General features: G+C 35.9%; 1 protein-coding gene across 1 annotated transcript in view; it reads right to left on the bottom strand.

Annotated features, from left to right (window-relative positions):
- Window positions 1-14,992, bottom strand: part of HELRODRAFT_186803 (hypothetical protein) — a gene marked incomplete at its 5' end in the record, with an annotated part of 29,177 nt that overhangs the window by 8,014 nt on the left and 6,171 nt on the right. Inside the window, 7 exons of the mRNA XM_009015003.1 lie at window positions 2,676-2,680; window positions 4,071-4,152; window positions 4,781-4,809; window positions 6,811-6,940; window positions 10,297-10,355; window positions 13,800-13,851; window positions 14,020-14,110. Coding sequence (XP_009013251.1) covers window positions 2,676-2,680; window positions 4,071-4,152; window positions 4,781-4,809; window positions 6,811-6,940; window positions 10,297-10,355; window positions 13,800-13,851; window positions 14,020-14,110 — 448 coding nt within the window. The remainder of the gene's footprint in view (window positions 1-2,675; window positions 2,681-4,070; window positions 4,153-4,780; window positions 4,810-6,810; window positions 6,941-10,296; window positions 10,356-13,799; window positions 13,852-14,019; window positions 14,111-14,992) is intronic.

Raw genomic sequence — 14,992 nt, 5'->3', positions numbered from 1 at the left:
TATGCCAGAAAGTCTGACGCCAGTTGTTATAACCGACCCCTTAAACTTGTAGGGTATGGTTATTTCTCTCTACGTGGATTCTTGACGCCTGAACAGACTTATTTCAGATGAACTTTATCAGAAAGGAAACAGTGCTGGCAATCACTTGTGTGTATTGCTGTGATCAATCAATCGTTTATTCAATCGTTAAAATCGAACTAATCGAAAGGCAAATCACGGAAGAATACAACTAATCGTCAATATTTAAGCTTCTCTTGTCAGACTAATTACATTGAGTTCTCTAGTCCTGGTATTCTTTACTGCAGTGAGTTTCCAGCTATCAAGATGTGTAATCAGTATGTAATCTCCTAAAGATCCCACCTCTAACACCAGTGTTGTAACCTCCTCGACCTCGTAACTACCAACACCGATGGTATAGCTTCAATACACGCTATATCTCCAACACCGTGTTGTAGCTTCCAACGATAGTCAAGAGTTCGTTTATCCGTATGTTCAAGATTTCGATAGATGAACACAACTACTTCAAATGCAAACTAGGTTAAACGTTTATTTAATACCAACAGTAATAGAAACAATAAAATTAATCCAAATAACTACGTAAATTACATTTACGACTTCTACGTCAACTGTTGTCCCATCTTCTTCTTACCTGTTCTCCTCTCGTGTGTGTCCGTCCTGTTCTCTTGAATCTTGCTTTGGTGTTTTTTATATAGCTACCGAACTGCTTGTAAATGTGTCAAATGCCGTGTCGTATGGATTTTTTTTTTTATTTTTTATTATTCTTTAAAAATCAGGATCTGACAGACGCAGAAACCGTAACAACATGCAAGGCAGTGAAACAAAATTAAACAAATAAGTGAGAAAATAAATACAAAAAGTGAGGAAGAGAAATGATAAAACATGAAAAATAAAATATGTTAGAATAAAATAAATAATAATAAGACAAATAAAAAAAAGTAATTGACGATAAAATATAAAATGAAGTAACGGCAAATTGATAGACTAGATGATGACTTAGTGAGGTGATCGATAGATAAAGGCTAGGCCTGTGTGTGAAAAAGTTTTACAATCATTTTAATTATTTACGCCTTCTAATTACATTACAAGCATTTCACGCAATTTCTAACTACTAGTTCTTATCTCGACTTCACGTCTGTAACAATATATTATTTAATATAGTATTTATTCAATGTAGAAAAATGGTTTTTCACTCTTACAAAAAAGCTGGAATGATCAAACTGCGCTATATTATTTGTTATTTGATTATTGTTATCTTTGCTATATTTGTAATCTGTGGATAGAGAGTTGTAAAGAAATATTGAAGCTATGCCAAAAATCTAGACTATATATAGGTCAGGTTTACAGTCAGGTTTCCAGCAGAAAAAGCGAGGTCGCAAATGTGATTTATGTAGTTACTTAGATTAGTTTATTGTTTCTATTACTGTTGGTATTCAAATAAACGTTCAACAAAGTTTGCGTTTTGAAGCAGGTGTGTTCATTTATTGGAAATAAATAAGAGATAAATAAACTCTTGACGATCGTTGGAAGCTACAACACTGATGTTAGAAATATAGAAATTATTGAAGTTATAACATTAGTTTTGGTAGTTACGAGAGTCAAAGGTTACTTTACATACAACCTAATAATACAAAATTTGGTGAGATGTTTTTTGACATCATGTATTTTGAGGGAGATGATGAATAACAATTAATTAAGCATCAAATTAGCCTATTTTACAATAACCACGTTTATTACTATTAGGCTCCAAGAATTGAAAGTTTTTGATTAAATAATGAATATAATTATATAATGAACTTATAACCAATGTAATTGAATAAATTACTTTTTCATCCATATTAGATGCTAATACAATTCTACCACTGTCAGATCTTTCTTGAGGCAAGAGTTTCACATCATCGTCTTCAAAGTTCCTTCGTTTAAATGCATTTATATTTTGAAAAGCAAAATTTCCAGAATTTGAACAGGAAAAATTTTGATCGTTGATTTTGTTAACCACATTTGTGTTGATGACATCTCTTAAACCAACTAATTGTGCTACATTTAGATTAGGCAACATTTGAAGTTTTTGCATTATAGCTCCAGAAAACAAATTTGCTTCCAACAAATTGGCACCACTTTGATTTTCGAATTCTCTAGAACAAAGATTCTTTAATTCCCCTGAAAACAAATAACGTTTTTATGTTTGTTTGCAACATTTACTACTGAAATTATATCATAGCCAAACAAAAATTTATGAATTACGATGCCTCTTTGGACATAATATGATATTATTTTGCTCAAAAGAATAAAAGAAATATTAAAAAAAAAAAGATATAATACAAGAAATATAAAAAAATATTATTTTGCACTAATCGAATCAATTTTTGATTGATATCAGGACATAATTAAACTCAAGATAAATGTTTAAAACTTTGGATCAGTGTTAAAGATCATTGTCGGAGGCGGTTAGATTCCGTTTCCGGAAAAATTTTATGAATTTAAATTTTCTGTATTTTAAATTTTCTTCAATTTTTATTTTGAAAATTTTTTCAGGTCATGTTTTTTAGAAGATAAATATGTGTAGCAAAAGCTCATAATATAAATGAAATCATTTAATTTTTTTCAGTATGTTTTAAAACCGAAATATAAATTAATTTTACTTAAATAACAATTACATCGACTGATTGTAAATTTTTTTAAAGTATTTTTTATTAATAAATTATGAAACAAAAAAAAATAAAAAATTTTTCTGGGAGTTGGAACCCGGAGTTAAATATTTTTCATTCAACTTCAACACCCTTTTATAATTCGTTCATTTCGAAATATATATTGTGATAACTTCATAAGATTCTCTTTAACGATATGAATGCTGTTGTTGGAATATTGAAGTAAGACACTTATAAAGAAATAATGATTTTTCTTTTCGTACATGCCAATCCCAAGCCTGGGTAAAGTTAGTAGAAGTAAAGACAGGATCTTTACTTGACAGCAAATTCAAGTATATAGAATCCTACCTAGTATGAATACGTACAAAAAAGAAAAATTATATAGAATTTTAAAACGTTCGGTGACCAATCACGAGACCATACTAATAAAAAGGCTAGAAAAAAAATATAAATTATTTCGGTCAGGAAATGATGAAGCTGGAACAGGAGTGGGAACACTGGATAAATAAGGTGGTTGGTGAAACTATCAAATGGAGAGGGGTTGTTAAAAATGGATTCAGGAAATGCTCCGCAAAGCGGTGGACAGAGGACGATAAAGACAGATTTTGGGATGAGGTAAACGAAATGATGACTGGGATACCTGAAAAAATGGTGGTTTTAATGGGAGAATAAATGGACGGTGGAAAATAATGCAATGGTGCACATTGGAGATGGGTGTGAAAAGATCAACAAAGACAGTGAAAAAATTTTAGATTTTGGAGTTGCCTGGAACATGAGGATTTACAATAATTGGATTAAAAAGAAACCATAACGTATGCATCAGGGGAGGTCAAGATATCATCTTGGCCCAAAAAGAAAGCAACACGTGCTCTAAAAATGTCAGAACATTGGGCGGTTCTGCTTTCCATTGTCGCCTATAAACATGATGATTGGTTCACGTTCGCTCAGCTGGTGTCGGCTTTCATATTTTTATTAATTCGCTAATTTTTTGCAAAAATTTCGGTTTTTCTGGTGTAATTTTTATAGGTTGTCACTTTTTTTGCCCTTTTTCGGATTAGTTTCCCGCCGTTCGGTTGGTTTTTTAACTTTTGTGGTCTCAAATTTTAATTTTATCTCTATCATATTTTTAACAACAGCTGTGGGCTTTTACCCAGCTGCGCCGTACAATGCTCATTAATATTAATTTTTGTTTTTTCTGTCTCATTTCTAGTTTTTCTTTTACTTTTAAAATTAATTTAATTTAATTTTTTTTCACCACAATTTTATTTATTTTTATCACTGTTTACACGGTTTTATCTACTCCCTTTTGATTTTATTTCGTTGACGTAATGGCACCGGTCCTATACCAATGCACGGTTTGTTTAAATCATTATAAAATAAAACCGGACGGTAAGCTATATCGACATGGAGGCAAAGTGAAGGGCCAGGAATGTCCTGGTTCGTTCAAGGCGGCGTTATTTTGTTGTGCAGCCTCTGGCTGGTTCATCTGCTTCCGCGCGACCGCCTCTTACCGCCGCACCTGTCATCAACCCTCATGTTGCCACACGTGGTTCTTGTCGCAGGATTAATCAAGCCAATTACGTTATTAAACGGTTGGCCGAATTCAGTTCGACCGAGGTGGAGATTATAGTGGCAAGCTTCAACACTGACCACAACACCAAACTGCGTAAGCACAATCCAAACAGTTGGATTAAAGCAGTTACTACTCGGATCGAACAGGGCAGTCTCTCGGCGGCCGTCAGACTTGCTTGTTCGCCCGTGGGCCTGACGGAGAGCTCGCCTGAGACACTCGCTAAACTCAAGGCTATTCATCCCAGTACTCCATTGAACAGGCGAGCTTTCCCCGCGCAGGAGCCGTCTAACGGTCGCGTTTCACCAGCCCAGGTGTTGACGGCTTTAAAGTCGTTTAATAATGGTTCATCGGGAGGCCTTGATGGCTTGAAGCCTCAGCACATAAAGGATTTACTTTCCGGTCCAATGCCCACCGATGAATTGTTAAATAACCTCACCCGGTTTGTAAATTTGTTGTTATCTGGGGTCTGCCCTCCTGCGGCTAGCCGTTTTTTTTGGAGGCCGTCTGGTGGCTTTAAACAAAAAAGATGGAGGGATCAGACCCATCGCGGTGGAGAATTTCTAGAGGAGGCTGGCCATTAAGTGCGCTCTGGTGCTAGTGTTGGAACAGGTCAAAGCCAAACTCTATCCTATCCAATTGGGCGTCGGCGTGAAGGGTGGTGCTGAGGCGGCCGTCCACGCCGTACGTGAACTGATTTCAGCACTTCCAAAACAGTGGAGATTCTTGAAGATTGATTTCAAGAACGCTTTCAACACCCTGAGAAGAGATTCAATGTTAGAGGCAGTTAAGCAGCACTGTCCTCAAATTAATAATTTTTGTCATTCCGCATATGGCCGAGTCTCTTCTCTTGGTTACGACGCCTGGGTGGTGGAATCGTGCGAGGGTGTACAGCAAGGCGATCCTTTGGGACCGATGCTTTTTGCTCTAACCCTTCACCCACTGTTGACGAAGTCATCTTCGGCGTTTGTTTGTGGCTACCTGGACGATATTAGCTTGGCCGCAGAGGGTAACATCTTAGCGGACGACTTCCTGTCGCTGAGGGTCGGCGCTTCCATCATTGGTCTCGAATTAAACACAAACAAGTGTGAACTACTCGTAAATGACACGTTTCAAATGCCACATGTGCTGGCTAATGTCCTCACAGTGCCCCATTCATCATTAAATTTTTTAGGCACTCCAATGATGGCCGGCGATCATCAGGACAGGTTTTTAATAAAAAACTTTTTGAGCTAAGGTTTGCCCCCGAACGTGTCTCTCTTCTCCCGGTCCACGACGCGCTGACAATCATCCGCGGGGCCCTCAGTTTGCCGAAATTGATGTATTTTTTGCGCACATCCAACTCTGTTAATGCGGCCATTTTTGGCGAATTTGAGGGTGCTCTGCGGGTGGCCCTCTTAGCCATTTGTAACGTCGATATTCCTGACAAGGGTTGGTCTCAGGCTCAGCTGCCGATACGATTTGGGGGACTGGGGTTACTAAGCGTGGTTCAGCTTGCACCAATTGTTTATAAATCTTCTGCATCTGCCCCGCTTGACCTACAGTCTGCCCTTCTTCGGCAATTTAGTAGCCTACACTGTACTCCACCAACTCCATTCCAACCAACAGACCTTTCCCAGGGCAACATTTTGGAGGAAGAATATAAACGCACATTCAAAGAGTTGCTTTCCTCAAGCCCTGACTCGGCGACCTCAGCTCGCTTGCTGGCAGTATCCAGCGAGGCGAGTTGTGACTGGCTGAGATCTTGGCCCAATACGTCAGTGGGTACCAGATTCGATGACGAAACGGTCAGGACAGCCATTGGTTTCCGTCTGGGGTTGGCCGTTCAGAGTCGATACACATGCAGGTGCGGCGCGGGGGCGGATGAACTCGGCCATCATGGTCTTGTTTGTCGTTTGGGCATTGCGGCGCATGATGGTAAGCGCCCTAACGGGTGTACCTTGATTTCTTGGAGAGCCGGCAGGTGCTTGGCGTGGGACGTTACCGTTCCATGCACCTTTGCTGAGCGCTACGTGCAGCTTACTAGCAAAGAAAGCGGTTTGGCTGCAACCAGGGCATCTGATGAAAAAATCAAGAAGTATGACGGAGCTCTCCCCTCGATGGAGTTTTTACCGATTTGTATCGAGGTCCTAGGCCCCATGGACCGTAACACCTCCAAGTTTTTCAATCAGATTTGTAAACATATTAGAATTAGGTCAGGTGATAGTAGGGAGTATTTTTTCGCTATGAATAATATTTCGTGCATTCTGCAGCGGTTTTTGCGCGTCTGTGTGGTGGAAAATGTGCAGTTGAATGTCGACGTGGTTGAGTGACGTTATTAGCATTATATAGCATTATGACGTTATATATATATATTGGATATATATATATATATATATATATATATATATATAACAATCAAAAAAGTAATAACAACAAATTATATATACACTAAATTATAACAATCAAAAAAGTAATAACAACAAATTATATATATATATATATATATATATATATATATATATATATGAGTAGCAAAAACAAAAAATTATATACCTGAAAACCCGCTTGATGATTCTGTGGTATCCCTAGGACCTTGCGGAAGATCAGGATTAGTAAAATCAAAAGTTTTATCATTGTTGTAACGTATTTTCAAGCTATCCAAGTGAGAAAATTCAATTTTTAACGTACAGCATCCATCATAAACATTTTTTCCAGTGAGATGCTTCAGGAAAAATTATATTATTAAAAATTACAACATTATATATATATATATATATATATATATTTATATGCTGGTTTATATGTTAATCTAGTATTATTATTATTAAAATTATTTGTGAGAGATATATAGACCTAAATTTAAGTATTTCAATCTCTTATTTTGCGTTTATATAAAGAACCAAAGAAAAACGCCCAACCCTTGTTTGATATAAAGACCAAACAACCAGGGTCACCGGCCCCGCAAACACCCACCTCAAATCATCGTCAAACAACTCAAGAACTCCCAGTAACGAAGCGTCAAAAAATTTGTATCACTATCTTCAAACATCAACAACATATAATTTTCAAAATTTCATTAAACTATACAATGTTCTTTCATTTCTGAAATTTTTATAATCACAATCGGAAACTGGGTTAAAATGAATTCATAATGGCAATATATAAAATTTGATTACGCTTACAGATATAAAAAGATGCAAAAGTGTTTCTCTCTTTTGCGCTGGTGATGAATTTAGCCAACATTTATGCCTTATAAAGTGCAAAAACATGTTATCTTTCAACGAAGTGGCTAATAGTTAAAAATGTCTACTTAAAAATATGTTTCTGTCGTTGGTAGCAAAATTTGTTTTAACAAGACTGGATTATTTTAATGGTATACTGTATGGTAAAACTGATAAGGTTTTGAACATTTCAGGTTATACGAAATGCGCCGATTACACAGTTTGCATGTATCATAGAAGCATTCAGAAAATGTATTTCTGTTATTTTTGTAAGATGTTTGCAAAAGGGTAAAAAGAACTTCCTCAATATCTTGTTTCAGACCAACCACAAATCAGATGTACCGAAGATAAGACTGATGAGCGATGGGACTTTTAATATTTTGGTAAAATACAATCTTACAATGTAAAATTTTTTGCCGTTTAAATTGCGTTCGGCTCCTTCAGAAATAAACTGAAAAAACATACTACTACCACAACTACTACTACCATTAAAAATAACAATAATAATACGTTCGTTTGTGCGTTTCACAAAATAGTATTATGTTTCCTTATGAAAAAACATTTCGATTCATGGCGCACCATTAGCCGTATTTGTGTTCAGAAGACATCAAACTGTGTAACAATAATACCGCACAGGCAGCTTCCTAGTCGAGAATAGATACACTCTCAAAGTTTAGGTAATGATAAGATGTATCGGTGATATTCTCCACAATACAAAATATATAATACAAGGCAGCATCATCTGTAAAAAGATCTTGCTAAATAGCTAACAGTGATTCTCAGATGCTGTGGCCCGAGTGAAATCAGCAACTGTTTCAGTGTTCGGTCCAAAGCGGAATAATTTTCTAAGGTAATTAAAAAAAATTACATATTTCTTGCCGTTTAAATTGTGTTTGGCTCCTCCAGTCATTTTGTTCAGAAATAAACTGAAAATATAATGAAGCTTATGTCCCATTAGAAACGAAATTACATTTAAAAGAAACATCTGTAAAAAACTAAAGCAGTTTTGTGGAAAAGCGTTCAGAAGGACATATTTAAGAATTATATAATCTTGACATAATAATAATAATCAATCAATCAATCAATCTTCGTTTTGCGTCCAGAGTCTCGGTTCCCCGATGTAGGACGTTGTTTTCTTTGCCATCAACTTTTTGCGCCAAATTAGACGATCAGTTGTATCCATTTCATTTAAATTTAGAGCTTTCATGTCTTGCTCGTTTGTTTGAGACCAGGACTTCTTTGGACGGCCTTTGGGACGTGTGCCAGGTACTTCAACATCTGCAAGAGAAGTTATGGCACTGTTTCTACTTCGTTTGACATGACCAAACCACCGCAGACGGTGTTGCCGGCATTCGTCCTTTATATCATCTAAACCAGCACGACGCAGGATTTCGGTAGATTTGATGTGGTCCTTCAGACTAATTCGTTGCATCCATCGGAGCATTTTCATTTCGGTTCGTTGAAGTTGTTGTTCCAGTTTGGTTGTCATTGGCCATGTTTCTGCACCATATAACAACACCTGAAGTATCACAGATTTATAAAATCTTGATCGTAGTGGGATGTCACGCCGCATTAATATAGAGGCAAGGAGATGCCATTTATTCCAGGCTGCACGTATGCGTGCTCGAACGGCAACTTCAGCTGTTCCAGTACAATCCAGAACATCCCCTAGATATTGAAACGATATGACTTTCTCTATTTTAATGGCTTCAAAAACATTGCTATTTCGAATTTGTTGTTGTGGATTGATGCAAGCAGGACAAACAAAATTGGACACTTTAGATAAAGTACCAACTATTTTTGAACAACGTTTGTGACACCACTGGTTACATTGCTGACACTTGATTGAATTGTTACCTACACCAGCTTTACAAACTGAACAGGGCCATCGTCCAGTAGCTGTGGATTGGATGGGTTCACCAGTGTTCATTGCTTTAGTTCTGCTGATGTTGACTTTGAATCCATGATCGGCGAGTCTAATGTTCCAATCTTCAAACATCTGTGCTGCATTCTGCTTAGACGTGGCTGTTAAAACGATATCAACAGCATATATTAGATTCCAAATGTCATCAGTGCGTATCGGTTTTGTGATTTCTTCCATCACAGTTATAAATAAAAGTGGACTGAGAATCGAGCCTTGGTGAACTCCAACGCCGATGTCAAATGCAACTGTGTTTCCAACCGTTGTGCTGACAAGAGTCTTAGTATACATTTCCGAATACAAGTCGAACAAGATATTCTGGAATGAGTTGTCGACGTAGACTCCACCTGATTGCTTCACGGGGAACTCGATCAAATGCTTTTTCAAGGTCTACAAAAATATGTGATAGTTGTTGATGCTTTGCGAGGTACTTCTTTTGCAGTTGCCGAAGGATGTGAATTGCATCAATTGTTGATTTCCCCGCTAAAAAACCAAATTGATAAGTTCCGATTGTGATGCACGACGTTAATCTTCTCTCAATGATTTTTTCGACAATTTTCAGGGAGTGTTCTAACAGACGTATACCCCGATATGATGAACAGTTCAATGGATCACCTTTGCCTTTGTATAGCGGGACTGTCATGCTATAGTTCCATTCAGTTCAAAAATTGCTCAATGCCGACTGAATGGAACTATAATAATAATAACAATAACAATAAAAAAGAAATTTAAAAAAGATGATGTTTTAAGAAACCTCCAATATTTAAAAACAGAAAAAACTTTGGTAAATGTTAATAAAACACATCATTGTAGCGGTAGCGGTAGCAAAATATATGACGGTTATTACATAATCCTTGAAAAACATAAAAGACGTTATCCCAACAAAAATACATATAATTTGTAATCAACTAAAATTTTAATTTGAAATATACTTACATTTTTAGCAGTCATAGCTGAAACACTATTTTCCATCTCGACAAGAGCTTGCCATATAGCTGAAAAATTTAAAATTAGTACATTAATTTAGACTTATGTAATGCAGACAAAGATAATTACATATTTTATTGTGAACATCTTTCTGTACACAAGTCGTTATCATTTTTACCCTTAGAGTGCGCCGATTCATCTAGTTTAATAAAATGGACAAGTTGAAAGTGAATAAAAATGATGTAATGAAGAAAAACGATATGCTGGGTAATAATAAGTCTGTTGGCTCTGATAATATATGCTTCAGAGTAATTAAAGAGGATGGTAAATTGACCATCCCTGAATATTTATATATGCTGTTTAACATTTCATTAACGTTTAAACGTATTTTTGATGTTTTGAGAACCACTGTTATTACCACTGTTTTTTAAAAAACAGACAGGCGAATCAGAAGAGATGAAAAATGACTTCTGGGCTGCGTTCTCTGACACCATCTCAACAATATCAAAATCTGAAAAAAACCCCGATTGGAGGCGATCTCAATGGCCACGTTGGAGAGAAAACAAATGGTTTTGACAACGTACATGGCGGTTTTGGCTATGGAGAACGGAATGAAGATGGCAACCGCATCCTTGAGTTAGCTGAAAGTCACGGGTTTTGTTAACTGAACATATATTTTAGAAAGAGGTTGGAACATCTCATAACATACAAAACTGGACCATCAGCCACGCAAATTGATTTCTTCGCTGTCAAGCAACAACACCGAAGGCTATTCAAAAATGTCAAAGTTATACCTGACGAATCATGTGTCGTCCAACATAGACTTCTTGTGGCAGACCTGGTTGTCGAACTGTCACAAAGTAAGTCTAAACAAACGCCTCGGAGAATAAAACGTGGAAGCTGAAAAGCAATATTCATCGAGAAAAATTTCAACAGAATGCCGCCACACGGTTAGACCACCAATCGCAATCCAGTAAAAATTGGAGTACATACAAAACCGTTTTGATAAACGCTGCAACTACAGTTTGTGGGAAAACTAGTACAAAACACCAGCATGAACGGGACACTTAGTGGTGGAATGACAGTGTATAAAATGCAATAGCTGAAAAGAAAGCTACATACAAGCAATGGCAAAAATCAAAGTCTATTGATGACCATAAAATTTTCCGTGGAAGAAAAACTATGCAAGACGTCAAGTCGCACTGGCTCGGACAGATTAGTGCAGAAAGTGGCTCACTAAAAGCAAAGGTGAACAAATGAAATCTCCGTATCGTAGAGCAAAACAAGCAAAGCATACGAAAAAAGACATAGTTGGCCCCTTATTTCTCAAAAACGACAAAAATGAGATGGTTCTTGGACAAGATGAGATCAAGCTACAGTGGAGAATATACTTCAACCGTCTGTTAAATGAAACAAATCCCATCAATGTCAACTTTGACGCTCCATCCATCGAAGGTCCGATTCCAGACATCACTGTAGAGGAGCTTACAGAAGCTCTGAAAGCTATGAAGGATGGAAAGGCAATAATTTGTACTTTATCTAAAGTGTCCAATTTTGTTTGTCCTGCTTGCATCAATCCACAACAACAAATTCGAAATAGCACTGTTTTTGAAGCCATTAAGGTAGAGAAAGTCATATCGTTTCAATATCTAGGGAATGTTCTGAATTGTACTGGAACAGCTGAAGCTGCGGTTCGATGATGATCGACAATTTTCTTTCGGCCTCAAACTCAACTTCTCAGACACTAAAAAAGTTGGAAAAAGACCGAATCACGTCGTCTTGCTTCAAAGTCAGGGCTCCTTGATCAAGTCGGTAACTGAGGTAATACTACCTTCGCGAATAAAACACTGGTCAAAGAAATTCCCTGAACAAATTCGCGAGAAAACATTTGATTCAGCAACTGCCGACTAACGCAAATCTTTTCAAATGGGAAAAGACCGTTGACCCGCTGTGGCGCTAAACAGACGAACAATCATGTAGTTTCCAACTGTGGATCCACAGTTGCTTTGAAACGTTATACTGAACGCCATGACAGGATATTGTCAGAGATCGTTAATTGTTTGCTGTCGTGCCGCATGACGAATTGTCTGATATTTGCAAATATCGAAAAGGAGGGAGTCCTGCCAATGTCGAAACTGTTTGTCAATCTTCGTCCAGAAATCGCCATTCAACAAAACAGAAGAATTGAGATCGTGGAGTTGACGGTATGTCACGAGACAAATTTAATCATACCTATAAGCTTCAAACAATCGAAGTACAGAAACAATTTAAATTCAAGTTTAATCCCCGATTTCAAAAACTGTACGATTAGTTTAAATATGTTTGAAATTACTTCAATTGGCTTCTTTAATACTTTCAATTTACAATTAATTAATATTTTATGGCATGTTCTTTTATTGACAAATTAATTGATTCTGCAATTAAATCAACATACGCCATCTATTGCGACAGAAAAATTATATAACCGTTTAAATATGTCACCTAACTACACTTATCATAGATAATGAGTAATAGGGTTTTAGTGTGCATTTAATTATTAGACAATGACCATATTTTATTCTACTTTATATTTTATGTCACTGATTTTCTGTAATAAAAGAGTTTTAATTATTATTATTATTATTATTATTATTATTATTATTATTATTGCTAATGTTGTTAATGGTGTTGTTGTTATTATCATTATTGTTATTATCATCATTGTTAGATTGCTGGTTGATCTGATTAACGTTATTGTTGTTCATTCTTCGAGTTGGAAGTGTTGTTGTGATTCGTAGTTGATGGAAGGTTTTTCAGATTCAATGAAAATGGCTTCTGCGATTCTTAGGCTGTAGTGCCGTTGATTGTTGTGTTAAATTTTTGTGTTGTTATCTAGAAGGTTCCTAGTTAATGGGGTGTTGTGGAAAGTTTCTAGATGGTTTTTTATTACACCGTCTCTTTTGTGCCTAGTGAGTCTACGCGATAGTGTTGTAGTAGTCATCTCTACATAGGAAGTTTGAAGACGCGCACAGTCGTCAAGAGGACAAGAAAATTTATATATGAGATGACTACGTAGGATTTCGGTGTCGATCTGGAGCGAGAACTTGAAATATATAGAACTTAGCAAAGATATATTGGTCTTGGAAATGAAAAAAGTCAACCAGTATCTGAGAATTCTCGTTACCAAGTACTCCGAGGCATCTGCAGTATCGCTCCCTATGTTTCATTTTATTTTGTTTTTTTTACACTCATCAACGCAATACAATTATTTTTGATCATGGGTTTTCTTGAATTATCTATTTTCTGATATTGCAGCAAAGCATGAGTAGGCAAGTTAAGCATAAACATGTCCTACTAATTTTTAATAGTTCAATTTAAAATTTTAATCTACTTTATGTAAATTAAGTTTATTTACAACATGCCAGCTGAATTATATTTTTTGTTGATTTGATTTCAGCACGGTTATCGTCTACCTCTTTATTTGTTAATTAAACGAATTTAATTTAAAAAAGTGAACTGAAAATAAAACATACAATTTTTAGTAAACGTCACTATTTTTAGGACATCTCCATGAGCAGAAAAAATCTGTTTCAAAATTTATTTAAGCTTTAAAAATTAGACTAAAACAAAATAAAAATTGTTATTAAATTTGTTTGACGTAAAATAAAATAAAAAAAATTTAAAAATAAAAAGTTCTAACAAACAAATAAATACTCATTTTTTTCATATAACAAAAATGAAGAGGTAACAAACCTGTTTCAAAGCATTTAAAGTAACTGGATATATTTTGTTTTCAATGAAAACTCTTAGAACAGGTGAAGGTTTAATTGGTGAGTTACAAACGCTGTTACCAGCATTAACTGCCTTTATTACATCAACATGCTGAAAAAATATTTAGCAAATTGTATTTCAAAATGAGTTCTAAAATTAAAATCAGAAGTTTATGATAACTATAACAATAAAATAAATAAAAGCTAGTCAGCAGTCAGAAGTGCCATGTCTTGCGCTGCTATTACGCGATGGCATGGTTTGAATAATGTTTGTCAAAAACAAAAATAAACAAAAAAATAACATAAAGACCATCAAACGCGGGCATACAAAATATGTAAGTGCGTCATGTGGTGTGGATAGTACAGCCTTTGTGGCACGAAGGTTTAGTTATAAGTTGAGAAAAACATGTGAGTAGCTCGGCGTTTGATAGAGCTGCATTCTAAAGAATTAAAAAAAATGATAATTATAATAAATTTGAATTTTTTATAGCGCTACAAATAGGCAAACGAAGCACACTCTGCTTGCCCAATTACTGCTTGAAATAAATCTCTCTTTCTCTCTCTCTCTTTCCAAGTTTCCTCTATAGTCCTCAAGAAACCGTTGATGCCAGTTCTTGTTCTCGGAAAATGTTGTTGAAAGGCCTTTTTGTATCTCGCACCATATGAATCCCTTCTTGATCTGCTTTTGCTTCACAATATTCTCTTACATTATCCATCCATCTCCTTGACGGTCATCCAATTGATCTTTCACTTTTAATGGAGACTGTCATCACCAATTACCTATCTGTGTCTTTCATTCTGCCACCATGCCCAAAAAGATTTAATTTTTTTCACAAACATAGTTGATCATTTGTTGCCTTCTGGTGCTACTTTTTATGCCTTCATTTTTGATTTTTTTTTTAACATTTCACCTCAAATGCGTCTAGCCTTTTCCAATCCGCACATTATGGTGTTCA

Source organism: Helobdella robusta, assembly GCF_000326865.2.
Source record: "Helobdella robusta unplaced genomic scaffold HELROscaffold_15, whole genome shotgun sequence".
NCBI lineage: Eukaryota > Metazoa > Annelida > Clitellata > Rhynchobdellida > Glossiphoniidae > Helobdella > Helobdella robusta.
Note: the sequence above shows the minus strand (reverse complement) of the source record. Positions and strands in the feature narration are given on the sequence as shown.